The sequence below is a fragment of the Scyliorhinus canicula genome, chromosome 16 (assembly GCF_902713615.1).
Source record: "Scyliorhinus canicula chromosome 16, sScyCan1.1, whole genome shotgun sequence".
NCBI lineage: Eukaryota > Metazoa > Chordata > Chondrichthyes > Carcharhiniformes > Scyliorhinidae > Scyliorhinus > Scyliorhinus canicula.
The window spans coordinates 115,966,775-115,992,875 of record NC_052161.1 but is presented as its reverse complement, the minus strand read 5'-3'; the positions used below and the strand labels follow the sequence as shown (position 1 = coordinate 115,992,875).

Sequence of the window (26,101 nt, the reverse complement as noted above, 5' to 3'; positions counted from 1 at the left end):
GAGAAACGTACAAAACATCACTTTACACGTTCGCTTGGGGGCTTTTGGTCTGCACACAGGCTGCCCACAACCTCATCCCCTTCTCTCGCAGGAGCCGCGGGAAACTGAGACCGTGCCACCTCCAGTATCCCGTGATGCCGCGGGAGCCGACGATGGCCGGGCGTCCTCCAAGAGCCCGTGATGCAGCGGGCGGCGCCTCCTCCAATATCCCGTGATGCCCCGCGATTGTTGGGTGCGTCTGCATTGGGTCCTCCTGTGGTCGGTGGTGCGGCGGGCAGTAAGATGGCGGAAAGTGACTATGAGTCGGTGCTCTGTGTGAAGCCGGAGATTCACGTTTACAGGATCCCGCCGAGGGCAACGAACCGAGGCTACAGGTACGGCGGGGCTGCGCGGGAGATGCGGACTGACATCTGGCATTGGTGATGAACCCCGGTCGAAGTGATAGTGGAAGTTCCCGTTTCCGATGAAGGAAGTAAGACCCGAGTAAGAGTTTGACTGAGGGAGGAGAGAGACAGCAGAATAACGTCAGGATCGAAGAATGAGGAAAAAGATAGATGGAAAACCGGGGCGGGGGAGTTGTAGAGGACCTCAAGGGATCCTCATGGGAGTGTGATATGTGTACAATCCCGAGGGGGCGAAAGGACTGACATGCTCTGGAATCTGGAGCATTGACAATTGGGAGAATATTATCACTTTGTACATAGCTGCTGCCGTAATCACATATTGAATGGTTAGTGAACAATGTTGTTAATTCCGTAGCTGAAGACGTCGTCGTCGGGTTCAACTCGACGATGATGTCTACTTCAGGGTCGCCAGTTTCTGCCGTGGGTCTTCGGGTGGCTCAAAGGGCCGATTGTCGATCCGCAGATCTTCGGGTACATGAGGCAGGATGTCCCACGAGATAGTGTGGTGCAGGATTTGCTTCATTTTCTTCCCTGCTGTGCCTCAGCTCTGACAGCTGTTACAATGGGGGCGGGTTTAGCACAGTGAGCTAAACAGCTGGCTTGTAGTACACAACAACGCTAGCAGCCAGGTTCAATTTCCGTACGGGCCTCCCCGAACAGAAGGCAGAATGTGGCGACCAAGGGCTTTTCACAGTAACCATTGAAGTCTACTTGTGACAATAAGCGATTATTATTATTAGTGCCTCCCTTTTGCGAAAATATCCACAGTACCACAAAACGTTGCTGAATAAGATATGGGACTTAAAGGGGTTCATATTCTTCTTGTTTTGGTCATTGTTAAAGTAACATTACTAAGATTCTGACCATTAGTTGGAAATGATCTATTTGTTGATCACTAAGAATGGCAAATTCAGAATCATGACCAGCCAAAGAATAAGGAAGGACCCTGTGAATAAGCCAAAATGATATCCAGCCTGAGTCATTGGAATCAATCTGTTGTGTTTGGAATGATGTGGACAGATGCTCTGGATTATGTGCCCCTTATTCAAGGTTCACATTGAAACTCTTGTTTAGTCTTTTTTTTATATTTATGCGTGTCCAATTCTTTTTTTCCCCCAATTAAGTGGCAATTTAGTGTGGCAATCCACCTACCCTGCACATCTTTCGGTTTTGGGGGTGGCAGACACAGGGAGAATGTGCAAACTCCACGTGGACAGTGACCCGGGGCAGGTTCGAACCCGGGTCCTTGGCGCAGTGAGGCAACAGTGCTAGCCACTGTGCCACCGTGCTGCCCTGAAACTCTTATTAAAAGTGTTTTTTCTACCTGAACTACTTGTGTTGAATTATTGCTGCAGCAGTGACATTGAATAGTTAGTTTTATGCCACAGAAGTCCAAAACGGAGGTGCTATTGTAAATAGGGCAACGAACAATGTGCAGACAGTATTGAGAAACTGGCAGAATGGAACATATATTGATGACATCTTGCATTTATGGTCTGCCTGCTTGTTAAAACAGCCTGCATTTTCCAAATTGCATGTAAAAATACTGACCTATTTTACCTGTGCTAGTAGATTCAATGGCTATCACATCTCAACAGTTTATATTGTAAGCATTCAACAATTAAATTAATTGAAGTACATTCAACCAGATATACCCTTAGACTGTCAGGTTTCTGGCAAGAAACTACCTCCATATACTGGCAATAATCATTGGTTGTTTAACCCCAACATTTTCCAGTAATATCAATGACCGGCATGGACTCCATCTGTGCTATAAATGACTGCCCGACTCTTTCTGTAATTTTGTGTTATTTAAAAGGAAAAAAATCTCATCAGGGCATTAGAAATAGGTGTGGTACAAGAGTTAAAAAATGCTGCAAAGGGAGATGGGACTGATTGGTTTTGGGGAAGCTTAGACAGCAGCATAAAAGGAACAGTAGATGGAGATAGCTGTTGCCAGGTTAGTAGGCCAGTGCAGAATTTACCGGATTGGAGGAGTGCTTGTGGTCTAAAGAATGATAATAGAATGTACCTTTTCTTGTTTAAAAAGCAGTTGGTGTACACAGAAACTGACCTTGATCTTGTTGTTGAGTGTGGTGCTTGGAGGAAATGTTTCACATTGTCATACAGGATGCTGCTACTATAGAATCTGGATTTTGAACTTTGTGCAAAGTCCCACTGGCGGCGGGTTCAATAATCACTCAGAACATAGGGTGTGCAACAGGAAACGGCTCAGTACAAGTGTAAGAATGGGGTTTGGATTCAGACTATGTATTAGCAACTATAACTTGCATTTATTTTCTACCTTTTTAACACAAGCACCCCGAGCGAGGTGCTTCACAGCAATCTTGTCAAACCAAATTTGGCACCAGGCACTGAATGCGATATTAGGGCACTCCATGTTTGTGTGGGTTTCGCCCCCACAACCCAAAGATGTACAGGGTAGGTGGGTTGACCACGCTAAATTGCTCCTTAATTGGAAAAAAAATAAATTGGGTACTCTACATTTATTTTAAAACAGAAGTCAGAATTGGAGGTGTTGTAGGACTGGAAGTGATGAGGCGAGGCCATGGAGGGGTTTGACAGAAAGGATGAATTTTTTAAAATCGAGATGTTGCTCAACTGTGGCCCATTTTAGGTCAGTGAGCACAGGGGGATGGGTATACAGGACTTGGTATGAGTTAGGATACGGGCTGTAGAATTTTATGTGAGCTTCAGTTTACAAAGCGAACAAAGAAAAGTACAGCGCAGGAACAGGCCCTTCGGCTCTCCAAGTCTGTGCTGATCATGATGCCCTAACTTTAAAAAAATATCTGTACTTACTTGGTCCATTTCCCTCTTTCCTCCCTATTCATGTACCCATTCAGATGCCTCTTAAATGTTGCTAATGTGCCTGCTTCCACCATTTCCTCTTGCAGTGCATTCCAGGCACCTACCACTCTCTGCACGTCTCCCTTAAACTTTCCCCCTCTCACCTTGAACCGGTGCCCCTTGTAATTGACACCTCCACCCTTGGAAAATGCCTCTGACTATCCGCCCTGTCTATGCCTCTCATAATTTTGTAGAGGGTGTAAAATGGAAGGGCAGCTAGGAGTGTCTTGAAATAGTCACGGTTGTGAAAACCTGCAAAGAAACTCTTATTTTGATGCAAATACAGTTTGACTTGTTTTGCCACGTGACCTGCTACTGAGGAATATGATCCTCCAAGCCTCAGTAGATAAAGTTTCCAATGAAATGAGGATTCTCTTTATAAAGCTACCAACTTCCACACAAGATACTATGTTTTTCACAATAGGTCTGTCATGGAGTAATTTAACAGCATGGGTTCCAATAAAACACAGGGTCTGGAATTGATTGCGTTTTAGGAAGTCAGTGCCAGATTTGGAAATCCCAGCTAGACTCTGCGAGTTTTATTTGTAAGCTTTGTGTGGCTGAAAATATTTACTGAATTGCACGCTATCTAATTGCATGTGTGTGAAATGCTTGGTGCAAATTAACTGAAGAGGCAAATTGCACTATACGTCACTTTTATAGGGAAACAGAATTCTTGCCATGCTGAAATTAAATGTCAGTTACTGCCTTCATTCCTGTACTTCTGTCAATTGGTAATACATTGGGGAAGTAGTCTGGGCAACTACAAACTAGATATTCTAATAGGTTATTGTGATGAGACTTCAAACCTCTCTTGCATTAATCCCTCACACTATGCTTCTGCTTCCCCATCTCCATTGCTGGCATCATTATGCCTTCAGTTGCACTCAAGCCACTGATCCTCCCAGCTGGGGAATGTTGCTGGGTGAGAAAAATACCATGGGCAAAAAACATAGTCTCAAAAATGTATAAAGCGATTGGTTTATACATAGGCAAATATTATATGATGTGCAGAATCCCATTAGTTTTGTACTAATCGGAAGTGACAGTTGTCAGCTGAATTCACAGACGGTTTGCCACACCAGCTGGTTAAATCACGCTGTTGATCCCTCTGTGAAACCACAGAGCATATGTTTCTGGGCGCATGAGAGATGGCCAGACTCTGTGCCATCGCTGCTGCTGCTGCTGGACATGTACTGTTAATGTTTTCCTTTGTTTCAATTCTGTTTATCATTCAAACTGATGCATCAATCCTTTCTTCCTGTAATTGCTCCATTGTCGATTCAGCGGTGTCTCTATGATACAGTATGTCTTGACTCCAATAATGTGATAGGGGTTTGCCCCCCACTCCCTGTAGCTGGTCCAGAAATCACTTGACTGTCCCATGGGCCCCAACATCTGGGCTGGATAGTGTCCCTCTCAAAGAAGTGAGTTGGGGTAGTCACAGCCTGTCTAGCCCGGGCTTAGCATCTGGCAGCTGCGCTGTTATCTCTGGGTTCCCTAAAAACCTGTCCATGTCCTCTAATTATATGCTGCCTTTGCAACATCATCTAAAGATGTAGGAACAGCTTCTCCTTGGACACTGACAACACCTAGTTCCACCTGTGTTCTCACCCCTTCATTGCCTTTTTGCACCGTCAGTCCTACGTCCAGTTTAAGTGACCTGTTCAATCCTTTGATTAAATGTTGGAAAGGTCAAAACCATTTTTGAAGCTCCTGTTGTAAATTTGGTATCCTTGCCACTGATTCTAGTCTTTTCCCTGATTACTGTCTTTGTTCAACTAGACTGCACACAACTTGGCAGCTTATTCAACAACGATCTTGCTTCCAGCCCCTTCATTCGAAAAAATGTCGGCTTGTATTTTAGTAAAATTTCCCCTGTCATCACCTTTGCCTCTGCAAAATCGTTGTGCCCACTCTTCAGCATATATTCTTTGGCTCTGCACCTATTTGTGGCTAATTGTACCTTTGTGATGCATTTTGGAATTATTTATTTTTAAAAAATTTAGTTGCCTAAATATTTTTTTTCCAATTGAGGGGCAATTTGGCATCACCAATTCACCCACCCAGCATATATTTTTGGGGTTGTGGAGCTGCGACCCATGCACACATGGGGAGAATGTGCAGTCTTCACTCTGACATGGACAGTGACCCGGTGCAGGGATCGAACACGGGTCCTCAGCACTCTGAGGCAGCAGTGCTAACCACTGCACCACCTTGCAGCTCTTGGAATTATGTTCTGTATTAACGGAGTTACATAAATGTAAATTGTTGTGCTTGCCTAATGTCCTTGTGTGTGCAGAGATCTCTGGATAACAATCAGGAGCGAGAACCTTGGCTGGTTTCATTTCTCCCTCTCCAGTCAAATTTAGAGATGTTGGGGTTAATTGCACATCCAGGATGCTAACCCTAGTCCGTATGGTTCGGTATCATACTTGCAGTGTCCATTTACTGGGTGGTGTAGAATTTATGCTATTAGACACTTTGTTTTCCTAAAGCATGTCGACTTTGCAAATTTATTTGCTGAATCTAGCCTCCGTCTAGAATAGCAAATAAATTATGAGATTATTTGCTGACGTGGTTTTACCAAGAAAGGTGAAATCCGTCTGAACCATGCTGGAGGTGCGTGCCAACTGTTTCACATGAGCAGAGAACTGTGATCTAGAGGAAGAATTGGAACAAATGCAGGAAGGAAATATCTAACAAGAAGTAGAGTGTGCAAGCAATTTGTAAACTCCGGAACAGAACAAGATAACAACTTAATGAAAAAATCAATTAAAAAATATTAGTTATAAATAATTGAGCATAGTTGTTTTTAAAAAAATTCCAATTAAGGGGCAATTCAGCAAGGCCAATCCACCTACCCTGCACATCTTTGGGTTGTGAGGGCGAGATCATACAGACACGGGGAGAATGTGCAAACTCTACACAGACGGTGACGCAGGGCCAGGATCGAACCCAGGGCCTCGGTGCTGTGAGGCAGCAGTGCTAACCAGTGCGCCACCGTGGCTCCCCATAATTTGCACAGTTAACATCAATAATTATACGTGACACAGACTGGAAGCTGTGTGAAACAATTCTTTATTCTGTTCTAGGATGCAGGACAGTGATATTGAAACAGGAAATAACCATTCAGACCCAAAGCTTGTTCTGCAATTCAATTAGAACATGTCTGAAGGGTCACTGTAACTAAGCATTTACCGTTGACATTTCTTGATGATTTCACCACTGGTTCAATTGCTCGATTCAGTCTCCAAGATAGAAGTGAGCCATACAGACCACAGAAATTCCAGGTTCTCTTCTTCCTCTTAAGCAGTCCCTCAGGATTGAGGATGATTTGCTTCCACTCTAGTTCCATGAGTTCTGAAATGGCTGGTAGTCCAACATGTGATCTGTTGACTGCCGCATGCGGAGCAGATGCTGCCTGGTTGGTCAAAAAGATTGGTTGTTGGGAGGTTTGTGTGTTCACCTCTAGTCTCTCCGACAAAGTCTCTGGGCGCAATTCTCCGACCCCCACGCCGGGTGGGAGGAGTGCGGGGCGATTCCCGCCACGCCGCCCTGGCACCCGCGCGCGATTCTCTCTCTCTCTCTCTTTCTCCTCCCCCCCCCCCCCCCCCCCCCTCAAAAACGGCGTGCCGCGTTTCATGACACACCGCTCGGAGAATCACCGCTCCCCATTTGTAGCAGGCGAGCGGCGATTCTCCGGCCCGAATGGGCCGAGTGGCCTGCCCAATCCGACGGGTTCACGCCGGCGCCAACCACACCTGGTCGCTACCGGCGTGAACAGCGCGCGAACGCTGCGTGTGCGGTCTGTGGGGGGGAGGGAGGATCGAGCACCAGGGGGGCGCTCAGTAGGGGTCTGGCCCGTGATCGGTGCCCACCGAACGGCGGGCCGGCGTCTCTAAAGGACGCACTCTTTTCCTCCGCCGCCCCGCGCCGGCGCCGGCTAACCTGCGCATGCGTGGGTGACGTCATTTGAGCGGCGCTGGCCGCGTGTAATTGACACGGCGCCGCTCCTAGCCCCCTGGGGGTGGGAGAATAGGGGGCGAGGAGCGGCCTCCGACACTGGAGTGAAACACTCCGGTTTTCACTCCGGCGTCGGCACTTAGTCTCCGGATGGGAGAATTTCGCCCTCTGTGTTTGGTGTCTTCCTGAATGAAGCTTTTGGTCACTCAGGCCAGGGACACCCATGGGCTAACCATGACATTTCAGCAATACTTTGAGAACATCCCTAAAGCACTTCTGTTGTCTTCCTTGAAGTCTCCTGAAGTGACTGAGTTCCCAGTGTAACAGTAACATCAGGAGTCTGCTGTCTGGCATACAAATGCCTTGTCCTGCCCAGCAGAGCTGTTTTGAGTGATTAGCAATTTGGATATGTTGGCCTGGGAGAAGACGCTGCTGTTGGACTGCCTTTCTTGCTGCCAGATTTGGAGAATTTTGCATTCTCCTATGGGTTTGTGGTGCCTGCTGCAGGTTGTCTGTGGGCTGGTTTAGCTCACTGGGTTAAATCGCGGGCTTTTAAAGCAGGCCAGCAGCACGGTTCGATTCCCGTACCAGCCTCCCCGGACAGGCGCCGGAATGTGGCGACTAGGGGCTTTTCACAGTAACTTCATTGAAGCCTACTCGTGACAATAAGCGATTTTCATTTCATTTCCTGAAGCATATATTGGAGGGGAGGGGCACTGTTATAGATCACCGCCAATGTGGAAGTTAGGTATGTGACAATTGGATGGGAAAGGAGAAATCAGCCAAACATCCTGCTCCTGTTTATAATCCACTCATTCTTCCTTTTTGTAGACATGATGATTAGGCTTGGTTCTCTTTCATTACAGTCAAATAACTGGTTCAGGTTCATGCATGAAGAGTGAAGGCCTAAACAGTCTCCTGGAGGCCATCTTGAAAGGATCACTGTCTTCAGGAGAGATTTTAATATAAAATTATGCAGCTCAACATTGCAATGCATTGAACCATAGTCAGCATCCTCACGAGTTGTGGGTAGAGGTTTTTGTGACAAGGTGCAGGAATTGCCTGTCTGTGTATTGGTTTCTAAAAATAAATTTAGAGTCCCCAATTAAGGGGCAATTTAGCGTGGCCAATCCACCTACCTGCACATCTCTGGGTTGTGGGGGTGAGACCCAGGCAGACACTGGGAGAATGTGCAAACGCCACACGGACAGTGACCCGAGGCTGGGATCGAACCCGGGTCCTCAGTGCCGTGGGGCAACAGTGCTAACCACTGCACCACCATGCCGCCCGGAGTGATATTGGTTTTTAATAGCTGCAAATATTAAAAGAAAAAAAAAAAAGCACCGTTCATTCCCTCAGGATATCCTGGAGCACAGCCAGCGAAGTACGGTTGAAGTGTAGTCATCCAAATGACAGTATCTCCAACAGTGCAGCACTTCCTCTCTACTGCACTGGAATGTCAGTCCAGATTTTGAGTACAGTTCTTTGGATTGGGTCTTATTTTAAAAACTTAATCATTCTGCAAAGCGCAACCATAGATTGAGGGTTGTGGGCGGGGCGGGGTTTGAAGTGTAACTAAAGGTTAAAGAGCAACCCCTAAAGGTAAACTATACAGGGTCTGTGATCTGTCAAATAGGATATGCACATTGGGCCATGGACTCCTGAGCTACCAAAAATCAAGTACTACCTGGAATCTATGAAGGTGTTCTAAACAAAATGGTTGCACGTCACTGTTCCATGTAACACACTCCACCCCAGATTCCCCCTTGGAGCATGATTGGATTCCTGTAATAAAAGTCCTTCATTGGGGCTGCTGTTGGTCAGAAAAATTACATCCCTGGATGGAGAAAGATGGTAAGGAAGTGGAGAATGTGCATGAACAGCCTGTACAGGAAACCCCTGTGGAATAGATGGAGTAGTTTCCTTGAGGTAGCTGAAGTAGTAGAGCACCGGCACCTGAATGAGGTTTTGACACCTCGCGCCACGCCAATGAGAAACTTCACCCAACCGAGTGCAAATCGGGTAGGATCTCTCCAAAAACCTCCTGACACAGTTCGGGTACAGCACCTGGACATCACGGTTCAGGCGACATAAACTTTTACTCCGCTATCATTCATTATGCCATGCTTCTGCCTGGGCATTCTGTTCCATCACCTATATGTTGCTCAAGCGAGCTACACAGAGGTGTTGATTGTGGCATGACTGCTGACCGAAGCTAGCCATTTCTTTTGACAGAAAAGATTCTTCTGAATATAATCATGTTCCAGAGATGATAAGATCTTGATAAAAAGATCGGAAAGCCACATGAGGCTACATGTGCACCATACAACTTGGTGAAAAGGAACTGCTGATCATAGCTTCATTACCTGGCAAAAGAAAATCATAACCAGCACTTGAAGATCTTCCACCTTGAGATATTTCTGCAGAGTGAAGGCAATTGTTTAACAGTGCAAGCTCCTGAAAATTAATCAACCTGGCACACTGCCAACCCTTCTTATGTTTCTGTCTTTGTCTTCAGTAACCGAAGCACACAAATCCATGGGTCCTAAGAACATTACCCGAACTGCATTGTTTGGAGAAGCAACAATGGGATTTTTCAAACTCTTGTTATACACGTTTCATAAGAAATTGAGCCAAACATGAATCACAAGGTCCCAGGTTTGATCCTAATCATTGCTTAGTGCTCTGATCGGGGTCAAGGCAGCAATTTGACATCCCTAGCTCTACGAAGCCAGGATTTCTGATTAGTATCTAATGAAGGTTCCTGGAAAATGCACCCATGTGGACATTTGAGAAGGGCTGGGTGAAACTTGGCTGTTATGTCTTTCATTGTTGGAATAAACTGGCAATGTTATTTAGAGTTGTATATGAATAATGACCTCTTGTCTGAGATATTTGGAGACTGCCAGGGCCTGTGGCACAGGATGCAGCAATGAATCAGTGTCTCAAGATCATAAGTATGCAATCATGGAGGATGTTCACACTGGAAAGTTCAAACTTTTCCTGCGTTTTGCTCTGGATGATCACATCAAGTACTTGAAGTTATTCTTAAACAGGTTTTGGGCGGGAGAAACATTGTAATGTGAATTGACCTCCAACAGAAACCATAGTGTTGTTTAAGATCGTGAACGACATAATGGAATGCTGAAGTGTTCAGATGTAGGCCTGTCAATAATTCTATACACAGTGTCACAACACCCTAGGCTAGTGCGTGGTCAGTTCCAGCATCACTTGACCCGCAGTCACAACTGGTGAAATTAGATTTTATTTTAAAATACCCGAGGACCTTTGTTGAGCCCAATATCTACAGTCACTGGGTTTGTAACTTTAAAACACAAGCAACCTTTATTATGTACAGTATTATAATTAAACGGACCGAAAATATAACTGACTATCTACTACCCCTTTTGAAACCACCCCCATTCCTAACTCGCCCCACTCTATACTGACAAACAGAGGGTAAAGGGTGGTGGAAATGGAAATAAAATATTGATAAGAATAAAAGGATAAGGATCTTTGCTGCACTGGGATGACTTCCAGTCAATGTCGTTCTGAAGTTCAGGCTTTTGTTTTGGTACTTCTTCCTTCTAAGTTTTATTTGGCACGGTGGTCTACTTTCTCTGCAGACTCAATATTATTTCAGGTTTACAACAAAGGATGTGCCAGGCACTCACTGCTTTCAGAACGATGGAGTAGTTCTTTTACTTCAGCAAGCAGGAGAGAGAGAGAGTTCCTTTCACTTCCAGGGTCTAAACACTTGCTGCTGAGTTCTCTCAGAAAACATCACGCAGGAATCAATCACTAACCGTTGTCAGGCAGAACACTGTCCCTAGCCAACCCACCGGTTAACCAATCAAACTGATTCCCTCCAAAGCTGGTTCCTAAGATCCACTCGGTGCCAAAGAGTCTGGCTTCTTCTTTTCTGGCAAGCAGGCTCTCAACTTTGAATCTTCTGCTTAAAGGCACTTCTGATTATGGGTCCACGGACCAAATAATAAATTAAAAGAAATGGGAGCAAACAAAATAAGCAGGAAGGACTCATACATGCCTCTTCCTTAGAGGGATGAAATGTAATTGCAAGGACGTTTCATCACAATGTATGCGACACATATCCGTTATATCTGGGCCAGTCTGACTGTTTTGAAAACTCACGTTATGTGGTAGGAGAAAGTATTGATGTGCTTTTATTGTGAACTCCATCCTAAGTTCACCCTGACTAGTGGTGCAGGCATTCGCCTCAGCTTATTGCCTCGTACTCCAACATGCCTAAGAATAACAATTTACATTTATGTTAAAGTTCCAAAAAAATTCAGTTGTCGAGAGATAAACCTACGAGTGCACTTGTGTGCCAGAAATGTGAAGGGCTGACTAATGTGAATGCATTACCACTGAATGTGATTGGAGTTGATGCTATCTGCCATTCAATGTATGTCGGGGTACACGTTAGCACTGATGTGCAGAGGGGGTTTTGTTTCTAAGTAACTTTGTTGTAAGACTGTCCCGTTTTCCTGCTTAGAGCTGCAGATTGGAAGTTGGACCAACCTGACTGGACTGGGAGACTCCGGATAACAGCCAAAGGAAATATTGCCTACATTAAGTTGGAAGACAGGATTTCAGGTATTCGCTGCAACTCAGACATTCAAATTGCCTGTGAGATGATCAGTGTTCAGTTCAGAGAGCCCAGTTAAAACTTTGAATCCTCTGCAGAAAGCCTTCTCCCACCATCCTAAAAAAAATAAGTATTATACTGTTCAGGCCAAACGGAGCACCCTGTTCATGCTACATTCAGGAAGGTAAGCTCAATAAAGGTGTGCGCTCTCTGTCGATATCAAATTATTTGAATAGGAGCAGAGGCTGCTATCACCATGATTTAAACATGCAGCAAGGGAGCATCGTGCTTCCTATTGTAGTACTTGCCCCATAATATCTTCAAATGAAATGGTAATGTCTATGTTCCTGACATCAAAATATTTTTTATAATGCAATTTTTAAAGTTGCCTGGCCCAGCAGTATGGGAAAGTACTTGTTTCCTGATGGGTGCGTTTTGATAACGTGTATTTAGCAATCTCTGTGGTGAGCATCGGAGACCGCACTAACCGCTGTAGAAAATTGACTTGAGAGTGACACCAGTTGTTGCTGAGATGCTGGTTGTAATGGTGTTTAACCTTATATTAAAACAGAAAATGTTGGAAAAACTCAGCAAGTCTGGCAGCATTTGTGAAGAGAAACAGTTAACTTTTCATGTCTGTCCTTCAGAGCTGAAGAGAGGTAGAAATGTGTTTTTTTTATGTTGTCATATTCTCTTCATCAGTATAAAAGCCAACACATTTCTCCCTCTCATCAGCTCTGAAGAACAATCATAAGGACTCAAAACCTTAACTTTGTTTCTCTTTCCACAGATGCTGCCAGACGAGCTGCATTTTCCCAGCATTTTCAGTTTTTGTTGCAGATTTCCAGCATCTGTGGCATTTTGCTTTTATTTTAACCTTGTTTTGGCTTGTTTTCTCCTCAGGAGAGTTGTTTGCACAGTCCCCAGTGGACCAGTTTCCAGGGATTGCAGTGGAAAGTGTTGTCGATTCAAGCAGATACTTTGTAATTCGCATAGAAGATGGAAACGGTAATTTTACCGGGCAGGGGTTATTCAGGCCTGATGTCTGAAGCTCTTAGCTCTTTAGCATTTCACTAATGTACTAAAGGACATGGATTTTTGCATGATTTTGGCATTCAAGGTAACTTGCGAATGCTTTTGTTGCATTATGTGGCTTCAGCTGCCGAAGATGATTCGTGGCATCTTCAGCAACATATCAATTAATTTATTCTTCTATCTCCAATATAAGATGGTCTGTATTATGACTTGTGATTACATGTGGGAAATCACACAATAAACAATAAAGAGCTCAAGCATAAAAGAATGAATTTATATTGCGCCTTATTGATGCCTGAGCGTCACTGAATGATTCACACAATAAATTGCTTTCTTTCTTGATGTGCACCAACGTTCCCTCTAATTTCAATAACAACATCTTGTATTTATATTAACTTTAAAGTAATATTACTTCCTAGGGCATTTAAAAATCATCCATTTGGGACAGCACAGTAGCGCAGTGGTTAGCACTGGACCAGGGTTCAATCTCTGCCTGGATCACTGTCCGTGTAGAGTTTGCACATACTTCCCGTGTCTGCGTGGGTCTCAACCCAAAAGATGTGCAGGGTAGATGGATTGGCTATGCTAAATTACCCCTTAATTGGAAAAAAAAACCAATTGGGTACACTAAATTTTTTTTTAAACCTCCGCATTGTGGAGCTTATTTGTTGCACCGCATAGTCTCTTTTAAATCGCCGGGAGTCTGCACAAACCTGCATATTAAAGGGTTTTACCAATTTGGCCCTGATGTAACTCGTTTGCAATTGCGCACTCCTGCAGCTATTTGTATGTGAAGACAGTAACAGTTTTGCACATATATCCCTCAAATAGTAAGATTGGCTAATCTGATTTGCCTCTTGGTTGTCCAGGAGCTTGCAGCACTTTTTGGAATAGTGCCATGGGTTTCTTAATGTCTACCTGAATGGGCAGAAAGAACCTCGACCACCCAACTGAAGGGTGGTTTCTACAGTACTGCAGCCCTACCTTATCCTAGGATGTGTATTCAAGACCTGGAGTGTGATACAAACCCGTAATAATAATAATCTTTATTAGTATCACAAGTAGGCTTACATTAACATTGCAAGTTAATGTGAAAACTTCAAAGGGAGGAGAAAACTAATATATTAATAGTGCTTAGCACTGCTGCCTCATAGCACCAGGGACACTGGTTCGATTCTGGCCGTGGGTGATTTTCTGTGTGGAGTTTGCATGTTCTCCCCATGTCTGTGTGGGTTTCCTCCAGGTGCTCCGGTTTCCTCAGTCCAAAGGTATGCGGGTTAGGTGGATTAGCCATGCTAAATTGCCCATTAGTGCCCAGGTTAGGTGGGGTTACGGGGATAGGGCAAGGGAGTGGGCCTTTTGGGTGCTCTTTTGGAGGTTAGCTGTAGACTTGATGGGCCTCCTTCAGCACTATGGGGATTCTATAATTCTATGATTCCGATGGAAATTTTAAGTTAGATTGTAGGTTGTAATTTTAAGGCATTGTAAACGAAGCTTTAACTGTTACTTTACTTTGAGTAATGGATGTGAGGGGGAAAACAAGATAACTTCACATTTCCATCCTTTTCTCAGATATCAGTGAATAGATCTGCCATCCACTAGTTCTGTTTTTCCTTCCCTAGCTTCGGGGTACTGAGGCCAATTGTGTTCCTATTACCGTTGCCTGCCCCCCCCCCCCCCCCCCCCCCCTTTCATCCCTTGCAGACGATGATCAACAGATTTGGTGCCTAAAATCACCAAAGATTTAACCTGTGGATAGTTACAGCAGGTAACTTTACCCTCAAAGCCAGAAGGGAACCCAATGTGTAACTAGGTTAGGGCAATTTAAATTTGTGAAATTTGCAGCCCCCGTGCACACATAAAATATGAAAATTAAATACTGAGCTATTGTCAATTACACAACCTGTATCTGCATATACGCTTCAATTTGTATTGTATAACTGGTGACCTCCCAAAAACAGCAAGCTGCAGGTTTATATCAGCAAGCTCCTACAGTTGGATGATCTAATCAAGATATTTAAAATGATTAAGGAATTAAGTAGGTTGATATATAGAAACTTTCCTCTGATGAGTGAATCCAGATTAAGAGAACATAATCATACAATTAGTGCTCGGCCAAAAAGAAGTGAAATCAGGAACTACTTTCTCACAAGGTGGTGGGAATCTGAATTCTCAAACTCTGGTTCAGTTAATCAGGAGCAAAGGCATGTAATTGAAGTTGAAAGTACTGATCAGCTAGGATCTAATTAAAAGCTGAAATAGACTGGAGGGGCTGGATGGCTCACTAGTCTCTTATGAGTCAAAACGTTATGACTGGTACTTTAATATTGTATCTTGATCACATTGATATGTCCACTCTACTGGCTGGAAAGAGGATGCGTAAAATGTGAAATTGTAAATGTATCGTTTGACAAAAGCTGTTTCATTTTCCAGGGCGACGCGCATTCATCGGCATTGGATTTGTTGACCGGGGCGATGCTTTTGATTTTAATGTTGGTCTCCAGGATCACTTCAAGTAAGTTGCTTGGCATTGTAGTCCAGACAAATTTTGATTAACAACTTCTGAACAGATGGTTTGAATGTCTAGATCAAGGAATTGCAAGTCCCGTCTTAAGTCCATGGAGCAAATTGCCGTAATATATTCTTAATCACTAAAGAAAGATCATATTCCCATGTTTCAACTTTAATGGCAGAAACTACAGCAATCTTATGGTTCCATTTTGGAATCTTGAAAGTATGTATAGACCAACACTTGGGCACCCTGGAACAAATTTTGTGTCTCAAGTCACTGATGAAGGTAGTGTAACTAAATAAATATCCTGATTTATTTTTCTTATTTTTGTTTAAGATCTAATTTTTATGGGCAGCACAGTGGTTAGCACTGCTGCCTCACGGCGCCAAGGTCCCAGGTTCGATCCCAGCTCTGGGTCACTGTCCGTGTGGAGTTTGCACATTCTCCCCATGTTTGCATGAGTTTCGCCCCCACAACCCAAAAGAAAATGTGCACGGTAGGTGGATTGGTCACAATAAATTCCCCTTAATTGGAAAAAATGAATTGGGTACTCTAAATTTATTTTTTAAAAGATCTAATTTTTATTGTAAATTCTGGTTTACATAGCTTCAACTATTCCCAACAAAATGCTGCATTTTTGTGTTTTTTTTGTAGATGGGTTAAGCAACAGAGTGAACTCGCCAAACAAGCTCAGAATCCAGACTCCGGACCCAAGTTGGACTTGGGATTTAAAGAGGGACAGACCATCAAGCTAAGCATTGGGGTGAGGCACAGCAGAAGCATCTATTATTTAAAATAAGACAAAATTATGTGGCCAGAGGGTGGTGGTGCAGTGGTTAGCACTGCTGCCTCACGACGCCAAGGACCCAGGTTCGATCCTGGCCCCGGGTCACATGCTGTGTGGAGTTTGCACATTCTCCCCGAGTCTGTGTGGGTCTCACCCCCACAACAAGATGTGCAGGGTAGGTGGATGGTACATGCTAAATTGCCCCTTAATTGGAAAAAAAAATGAATTGGGTACTTTAAATTTAAAAACAATTATGTGACCAGAGGTCAAAAATTTAAACACCATAAAATAAATTTGAATTGGATACAAGAAGGAACTTCTTCGCACAACATATGATAAATGTATGGGATACCTCACAGTGCCGAGGTCCCATGTTCGACCCCGGCTCTGGGACACTGCCCGTGTGGAATTTGCACATTCTCCCCGTGTTTGCGTGGGTTTCACCCCCACACCCAAAGATGTCCAGGCTAGGTGCATTGGCCACACTAAATTGCCCCTTTAATTGGAAAAAATGAATTGGATACTCTATAGGATACCAGGCCTGCCACATTTCAGTATACAGAACAAACTTGGATATTGGAGAGGTGGGACTTCAGTAGGGAGAGTTCAAGAAATGGTGACGGTGGGAAGTCTGAGTATTGAGGAGATGCATTTCAGTGAGACAATAAGAATAGGGTGGACGATCCTTCAGTGGGAGTGTTTGTGTGGGGGACAGATTAGTTTTGGTGAAAAATGTGGTATGGAGGGGCAGATTAGAAAACTCGTGCAGCAAGAAACTGTGGTTTTAACACAAGTAAGAACTTTAGTATGCACAAGTTATGTCACAGTAATATGATAGGGCAGAGAGTTTTGTAAGTAGAATTCAGACAAAATATTTCTGTGGTACGGTTGGCGATAACTGCAAGTATAAAATGTACAACAATATGATCTGTTTTCACTTGAGGTGAGGAGAATGGGGGTGAGGAGCAAATGCGCACCTCCTAAAAGCTTTCAATAAATAAGGAACGTACTAGATTCAATACCTTGTCCGTGCTGAGTTAACTGCTATTAATGGGGATATCAATAGGGGTACTACACTGACCTTGAGCTAAGGAAAAGAAACATTAATCAGTGATCCTGATTACTGTTCAAAGAGATTTCTGGAAAGTACATATATCAATGTCAATGAGGACAGAATTGGACAAATAGTCTACATTGCTTGTAAGGGCCAAGAATAAAGAGACATCTGGCAACCATGGGACAATACTGCAGTTTAAGCCAGCATCTGCTTGCAGGGTGAAGGAAAAAAATTGGAACTTGCCATCTTTCATGTTTGTTTGCTGTTTATGTAATTTTAGCTTAATCAAAACCATTTCCAACACATTTTCAGAATGTACGGAAGGAAAACTCATCAACTAAGCCTCGTTTACCAGGTACTGGAATAGGCCTACTCCCACCACCTCCAGGGGCTAAAATGCCACTCCTGCTGCCACCACCAGGGTCACAGGGCACGATGCAAGAGCCTACACAGACATCTTCCACAGGTATAGTACTCCAGCAGAAAACTGAGAGTTTCACTGCGGTCTTGTTAACCGGAATCCTGGATGGGGACCAGTTTAGCTCAGTTGGTTAGAGAGATGGTTTTGTGATGCAGAGCGAGGCCAGCAGCACGGATTCAATTCTCATACTGGCTGAGGTCATTCATGAAGACCAGGCTTCTCAACCTTGCCCCTTGCCGGAGGTATGATGATCCTCGGGTTAAATCACCACCAGTCGGCTCTCCCCCTCAAAGGGGAAAACAGCCTATGGTCATCTGGGACTATGGCAACTATAACTTTAACCTGGATGATACTCATTTTCTCTCTGGGTAAAATAATCTGAAAGGGAAAGACCTGGATATTTCATGCTGGGTTCTGTTCACTTGAAGGTATAATCTGAGTAGCTGTAATTGACCTCTGAGTTTATACACAGCTAGAATTGCTTAGATTTGTTTATTAGATCACTTCCTCAAAGAGATTGCTTGAGCATTAGCTTTAAAGAAATAACCCAGGTTCAGCGCAGTTCTGTATTAGCAGTTGAACATTACAGATGCATTAAAGTCTATAATTGTAGTGCTTATATTCAGAAGATGGAGACAGTTGTGTTGCAAATGCCCAATTTGCAATTTGTTTAGTTTTGCAGTCGTGGTCTTGTTGGATTCATCCTGATCTCTTTGGTGCGCACTGCCTCTGTGAATACAGATTTCATGGATTAGTTGGTTCATTTATTCATTTGCTCTATAATTTCTGCAGAAATACTAGGAGACTTTGATGCCCCAAAACCATCTCCCGCTTTGGCTTCTCATACTGCTGCAACTGATGTTTGGGGAGACTTTGCAACGGCAACCAGGTTTGTGACATATCCACTTTAAACCTGATATCAGTACAGATAAAATGGTTAAAAACAAATTCTATTAATCCCCTGTTTAAAACCATTTTTTGTTCTGGACCAGTTTTCAAATAAGGGAATCTTTTCACATAGGGCTCCCAGCTACAAGCTCAATTTTCAGTTTAGCACAGTTGGTAAATCTGAAGGGACTGATTGGACTGCTCTTGTTACTTATATATCTATGTTCCAGTCTGTCTTGGTGGACAGTCAAATATTTCAACTTCTGGTGAATGGTGACTCATCCCCCTAACCTCTGATGATGGGACAAAGATGCATTCCCAGTCTCTGCTAGATGAACGGGAATGATTCCCTGGCTATCCTGATGGGAAAGGGACCAGCTTCTGGCCTCTACCAGTGGGGAAGGATCTTTCTGTTCCTGTCCCCTGGCTTGGGCTGTACCTGCAGCCGCCCTGGACTATACCAGCTGTAACTTCAGCCAGAGCTGAGCGTCCAACTTTCCTGGAACTTTGCTTGATGTTGGAATTCTGGGCCTGGTAGTGATCTAGGTCTCCAATCAGTCTGGTGCTCAGTCCTCCCTGTTTCTGCATCCGTGTAACCGCCATTCAGCAGCATGTTGCCAGGGCTGAGGTGCAGTAACTTATCGACCATTTACCACTCTCTACGACCAAGCGAACAGACAGAAGATCCTAGTGTCCAACGGGCTCTGCTCAAAGATTAACCTAAAATTTACAGGTTAGGAATGTAACCCACCCTTATTGTATGTTTTATTATGGAAAAATCACTTGTGAAGGGCATATTTTTATTTAGCGTGTGTTTTTTTCAGGAACACTGCCATACTATGTGAGGGATAGGTGTACGGAATGTGCATAATGTTTGCAAAATCAAAACAACTATGGTTGTGTTTACTTAGTGCATGATATAACCAGCAGTTACCACGGGTTTTACATTAAATAATTAATAAGGTAATTGCTGGGGAGTCAGGATACAATATTGGTAGAGAACCATTCTAAAATGAGAATAGACCTGTTACTGTGTAAGTGTGAGTCAAAGCTGTTAGACCAGCCTATTTTTATTAAATTAATTATTTACATTTTTTAACATTACTTTTAAAGTATCCAACTCATTTTCTTTTTCCAATTAAGGGGCAATTTAGCCAGGCCAATCCACCTATCCTGCACATCTTTCGGTTGTGGGGGTGAGACCCACGCAGACATGGGGACAATGTGCAAACTCCACACGGACAGTGCCCCGGGCTGGGATCGAACCCGGGTCCTCGGTGCCGTGAGGCAGCGATGCCAGCCACCATGCCACCCTCTTGTTTATATTTTAGTTGCACTTTTCGAAAGGTTTTACACATTGTGCTAAATAGCTACTGCAAGTTTTTGAAAATCAATTGAGGGAGATGAAAGATTAGGCAAAACTTTTGTTTCTAAAAGACTGTGGACATGCACAAAAGGGGTGAATCTTTACTTCTCAAAAGATTTGGATCGATTATATTAAAGAGGGGGGAAAGGTTTCAAAGAAAAATGAACAGTGTGATTTTGAAATTTTTGTTGGTGGTTAAGAAGTACAGGCAGCACGGTAGCATGGTGGTTAGGAAGTACGGGTAGCATGGTGGTTAGCACAATTGCTTCACAGCTCCAGGGTCCGAGGTTCGATTCCCGGCTTGGTTCACTGTCTGTGCGGAGTCTGCACGTGTGTGCATGGGTTTCCTCAGAGTGCTCCGGTTTCCTCCCACAGTCCAAAGATGTGCAGGTTAGGTGGATTGGCCATGCTAAATTGCCCTTCGTGTTCAAAATTGCCCGTGGTGTTGGGTGGGGTTACTAGGTCATGGGGATAGGGTGGAGATGTGGGCTTGGGTAGGGTGCTCTTTCAAAGTGCCAGTATGGATACGATGGGCCGAATGGCCTCCTTCACACTAAATTCTATGAAATTCTATGAAATATAAGTGTGGCAGAGAGAGAAAGTGATCGAATGCATGGATTCTGGATGAAATCAGCTTCTTGTTCTAGATTTAAAATAATTTCTATAGAATAAATTTCAGGATTCTTTTTTTAAAATAAATTTAGAGTACCCAATTCATTTTTCCAATTAAGGGGCAATTTAGTTTGACCAATCCACCTATCCTGCGCATCTTTGGGTTGTGGGGGCGAAACCCATGTAAATACAGGGAGAATGTGCAAAATCTACACTGACAGTGACCCAGAGCCGGGATTGAACCTTGGACCTCAGCGCCGTGAGGCCGCAATGCTAACCACTGCGCCACCGTGCTGCTCTGATTCCAGGATTCTGATGTTGAATGAGTTGTTTGGATTTTGTCCTTTCACTCTGGAACCTGGGTCTGAACCTATCACAGACTTTAGGTGAAAGTTTTCTTTGCCACTGGGACAATACAGGAATTGACACCGTCATAAGTTTTCTAAAGGGGCCGCATGGTGGCACGGTGCCTCACAGCGCTGAGGACCCGGCTTTGATCCTATCCCGGGTCACTGTCTGTGTGGAGTTTACAAATTCTCCCTGTGTCTGCATGGGTCTAACCTTCACAACCCAAAGACGTGCAGAGTAGGTGGATCGGCCAAGCTAAATTGCCCCTTAATTGGAATTTTCAAAAAAAGATTTTTTTAATGTTTATTTAAATTTGTACAAAATATCTTCTGATAATTTTTAACTTTCTTGTTCTTCAGCTCTTCTACAAACCAAGTCGCCCAGAGCACCAATTGGGTTCAGTTTTGACATGGGGCACCCTTCTCCTTGATTGAGACCATGATTGACACTTCTTTTTTGAATGGATTTTTGGAGATGGAAGTAACTGGGGGTTCGTGGTGCCAGAGCAAACTGGATTCTGGACGCTCAGGCTGCCGCCTTGGAATTTTCATTTCCATTAATAGTGCATCTCTACCAAAACATCAGTCCCATCCTTGTAACCACGGTGTTCGCAAGAGCCCATGTAGAAGTGCTTTTGCTTCAAAAGTGATTGGACTCCCATTTCATAAAAGGCCGATGGGACACAAATGTATATCAAAAAGGAATTACCAAGTTTTTGATTTTTTTTTTATACGAGAGTTGTGTGTAATAATGGTCTTAACTCTGAAGCGTTCCTTAAACACATCACATCGTTTCACACAAGCACTGTGTTCAGTAGATTTCCATTCCATGTGTGATAATCTTCCATTGTAACAGCTAGTGGGGTGAGGGGGGGGGGGTGGGTACTGTGAAGGACTGATTTGTACTTAAAGAGCAAAGCACTATGATTCACTGAATCACACGAGGAAACAGGCGTGCAGCACGTTCCTTCCAAGTGGTGGATTTGTAATCAGTGACAGATTGATGTGGGTGGTGATGGACGTGATATATGGTAGCTGAAGACTAGGCCTCTAAATACTATCTGCTTTTCTTTTCCACAATATTTGTCTGCTTTGGCCAGTTTTGGGCTGACCTGTGAACTATTTGTGTCTGTAAATAAGAGTTTGTCTATTTCAGTATTTATACAGATTGGAGGGACGAAATCCTGCAATCTGCAATTGTTGGGGGGGGGGGGGGGGGGGGGGGGGGGGGGGGGGGGGGGGGGGGGGGGGGGGGGGGGGGGGGGGGGGGGGGGGGGGGGGGGGGGGGGGAGGGGGGGGGGGGGGGGGGAGTTGGAAAATTGGGAGCTGATAATGTTAACTCTGGGTTAAAATCAGGGAATTTCTTTGTTCTAAATAAAAAATGTTTATTGAAATTATTTCTATTTGGAAATGTTTGAGTTTTTCTGCTGATTTGCACGTGTGTGGATTCCACAAGGAGGAACGAGTTTAATGACCAACAACTTTTTTTTGGACTGTTTGGTTGCGGGAAGGAACTTTGGCCAGGACATCTGGCGAGCTCCATGTTCCTCGTCGGATGGCATCATGGGACCTTTTGTGCCCGGTGGAATAGCAAGCTCCAGAAGGCTGCACCTTCAGAAATGCAGCACTGCCATCACTACTACAGTGGCGGGTCAGCCTAGATTGTGCTCAAAATCAGAAACTCCAAGCCAAATGTGTTCCTAATTGAGCCAGGCCAACATAAGAAAAGCAGTACTTCAAAGGAACAGATGACCCCTCTGATTTCATTAATGAAAAAAGGTACAATAATCTACACACCAGTGAAAGGAGGAATTCCGCTATTACCTTGGTGACGCGCCTGTTACTGAAGCATTTGTTTACTAGTATACTGAAGAGGTGCATATTAAAACATATTGTTCCTAAATCTCAAGTGTTTAAGCAGAAGCTGAATTATGGTTTGTTAGCGTCTAGGGGAGGAGTTTGCTATTGGTTACCTGCCACCACAACTCCAGAACAAAGACTCTGTCTCTGGCCAGGTCTGCCCCCCCGCACTGGCTCAGATAACCAGTTTAAATAAAAGAGAGCAATTCTACAACAAGCCCCGCCCCAGGGACGCTAAAAGTGAAATCTCACCTAACATTGACTACAACAGCTCAGCTAGGGATCGCCCACTGTTTGCCTGACTGCTGATGTTGTAAGTACTGACTATTCCTGATTAATGATTAACTTGTGATGGCTACTGTAGGATTTAACAAACAGTTTGTTTTCATACTTTACATACAAAAGCAGAAATATTTGGGGGTTTGAAATAGCTAACCATCAAACTGGCTGAATTCCTAAATGATTTCAAGCAGAAGTCTTCAGTCTGAATCATCTCCAAATCCTAAAGATTATAAAAAGATTGCACTTGCTGGTGTGTCCATTTATTCCTGAGGCCAGGGTATGGCAAACAAATTGATACGTATCTGGCGAATGGTTTGAACTTTTCTTCACTTGTGAGCTGCTGTGAAAGCTTGACTGGTATTTATTTCAGAACCGTTGACTCTTTTTAAAATTGTGTATAAGAACAGTTTTGAATGTAAAATAACTTCTCACACTTTAGACCAAGCCGTCCAAATTGCTTGCCCAGTTTATAAACGGTATCTCCTTTCAGTTTTCTGTGCCACCCCTACCTAGCGCCTTTTTTATTTGCAGGGATAGAGTTATATTGACTTTTTGAGTGCCATCTTTAATTTATCATCTGTGAATTTAGGCAGTAAGCATAGAGAGAGGAGGGTTTCTTAATCAGCCTCACCCACTGTCCAGGAACATTTTGAAATTGATTTCTCTTGCCCAGTTACATCTTCCTTTCTGCTGCCCCAGCTGATGTGAGTGATGGAACCTGTCACTTTTCTGTCTCCTTATGGAACTGCACAGTGCATTTATCAGCTTAACTCTATGGTTTGCTGTGGTTCACAATCACATCTGGAAAAACGTTATGTTGCAGAACTGCATGAGATTGATTCGTGGGGCGTTATACTTGTGTTAGGAACTCTCCTTGTGGGTTGGCGCGATGGGTCACTGTCACTGTGGAGTTTGCACATTCTCCCCGTGTCTGCGTGGGTCTCACCCCCACAACCCAAAGATGTGCAGGGTAGGTGGATTGGCCACGCTAAATTATCCCTTGTAAAAAAATATATATATTTTCCAAAAAAAAGGAACTCCTTATTCTCAGCCATTATCAGTCAAGCAAGAACTGATCACCCATGACTGACGGGTGGTAATATTGTTGCCTGAGAGTCAGACAGTTGTGTATTTCAACCCCGCACAAATCCCTATACCTGAGACTTCCGTCGAGTACGTTTAAAAAAAATTAAAAAAATTAAAATAATAAATTTAGAGTACCCACCTAACCACATCTTTGGATTGTGGGGGTGAAACCCACGCAGACATGGGGAGAATGTGCAAACTCCACATGGACGTGACCCGGGATCAAACTCGGGTCTTCAGTGCCAGAGGCAGCAGTGATAACCACTGTGCCGCCCAGTCTTCAGAGTACATAATCTAGATTTTACTTGGAATACAGAAGGAGTGTTGTGCTGTTTTTGGTGCTAGCACTCCGAAGAGGTAGGTGGGTGTAAATCCCACAGCACTATTCAACAAAGAGCAGAGGAGTTCTGGTGCCCTGGATAACATTTATACCTCAATAACTTTTGCTATTTGTGAACCTGCAGTTTAGAGAAAGTTGACGACTGTATCTGGGATGAAGGGGTTATATATTTTATGAGAAAATGTTGGCCAGGTTCAGCCTGTACCCATTGGAGTTTAGAAGGATGGGAGGTGATCTTATGGAAACATAAGATCCTGAGGGGACACAACAGGGTGTATGCTGCAAGAACGTTAACCCTTGTGGGAGAGACTAGAACTGGGGGTTAGTTTTAAAAGGAAGGAGTCTCCCATTTAAAACGGACTTACAACACCAGGTGAAAGTCCAACAGGTTTGTTTCAAACATGAGCTTTCGGAGCACTGCTCCTTCCTCAGGTGAATGGATTGATCATTCACCTGAGGAAGGAGCAGTGCTCCGAAAGCTTGAGTTTGAAACAAACCTGTTGGACGTTAACCTGGTGTTGTAAGAAAACTTACTGTACTCGCCCCAGTCCAACACTGGCATCTCCACATCATTTAAAACAGACGCAGAGGATTTTTTTCTCTCGAGGGTTGTGAGTCTTTGGAACTCTTCTGCGGAGGGCAGTGGAGGCAGGTTCGTTGAATATTCTTAAGGCAGTGGTAGATAAAGTTATAGGGGGTGAGGCAGGAATGTGGAGTTGAGGTTACAATCAGATCAGCCATGATCCTATTAAATGGCAGAGCAGTTCCACCCATTGACCCCGTGCTGAAGGTATTCACGGCTGCAGGCTGCAACAGGATTGAGATATACAGCAGAAAATCAAGTTCCGCAAGTTGGTACAGCAAAGGGGCGGGAGACTGATCCTGAGCGTGAGGGCAGAGATGTGAAGAATGCCTGGAGAAACTTGGCCTCTGTGTGCTGTTTAAACCGGGAGGTTACAGTGTACGAGATGGCAAAAGGGGAAATGTGAGAGCTGCTTAAAACGGAAACATATCTGGAAGTTCCAGCTGTAAAGGGGCAGTTTCTCGGCCAATGCTAACAATCTCTGACAACACGTGGGTTGGGAAAATTCCCTCCAAACATTTAACAGGCAGACAGCAGGGGGAGGGCGCTCTGAGCAGTGGGAGTAAGACTGCTATGCCTGATACTAGTCCCTGCCCTTGATACCCTGTTGAACCCTGCAGCATTTAATGCCGTTTGAACTCTGACACGGGTTTAAAGACAGCACAGTACAAACTCTAAACATGCTGCAGTTCACTTTAACCGAAAAAAGCTGTATTTAAAAAATAATATTCACGTTTCTAAGCCGATGTCATTTCCCCTCCTACATTGTTCTGATGCCGATCGGAATTTTTCATGTTTTCAACTTCATCGCATTTATTCTGGAGCACTGGTAATTTTCCTCTACGATTCTTTACGATTTCAGACCAGGTGCTACTGTTTTATTTTCAGAATGGAGTTATCAGTTTAATCTGCGCATGCATGGTTGTAAGTTTGGTCGGGGTCAGTGACCTGTGTGCACAGCCGAGGCTTAACCGGATCAGTGACTGCCATTTGCAATTTTAACCTGGATCAGTACGAATTTAAATCTGTGTCGGCATGTACACACTGCCCATTCAGCCTGGCACTGTCTTTATCT

The 26,101-nt window shown here is 44.0% G+C and overlaps 2 protein-coding genes and 1 long non-coding RNA gene across 3 annotated transcripts in view; 2 read left to right on the top strand and 1 right to left on the bottom strand.

Moving 5' to 3' along the window:
- Window positions 1–187: 187 nt before the first annotated feature.
- Window positions 188–21,576, top strand: LOC119950618 (adaptin ear-binding coat-associated protein 2-like). Its single transcript, XM_038773212.1, has 8 exons — window positions 188–374; window positions 11,758–11,858; window positions 12,754–12,858; window positions 15,319–15,400; window positions 16,052–16,160; window positions 17,554–17,707; window positions 18,455–18,551; window positions 21,236–21,576. Exons 1-8 carry the CDS (start codon window positions 283–285, stop codon window positions 21,282–21,284), a joined length of 789 nt encoding a protein of 262 aa, XP_038629140.1. The 5' UTR covers window positions 188–282; the 3' UTR covers window positions 21,285–21,576.
- LOC119950621 lies at window positions 18,139–26,101 on the bottom strand. The gene is made up of 2 exons (XR_005457375.1): window positions 25,760–26,101; window positions 18,139–18,391 (listed from the first exon to the last, which is right to left on the bottom strand). It is a non-coding gene; the product is annotated as an uncharacterized LOC119950621 (long non-coding RNA).
- Window positions 25,580–26,101, top strand: part of LOC119950617 (rootletin-like) — a 136,616-nt gene continuing 136,094 nt past the window's right edge. Inside the window, exon 1 of the mRNA XM_038773206.1 lies at window positions 25,580–25,855. Within this exon, the coding sequence (XP_038629134.1) occupies window positions 25,772–25,855 (84 nt within the window). The 5' untranslated portion in view covers window positions 25,580–25,771. The remainder of the gene's footprint in view (window positions 25,856–26,101) is intronic.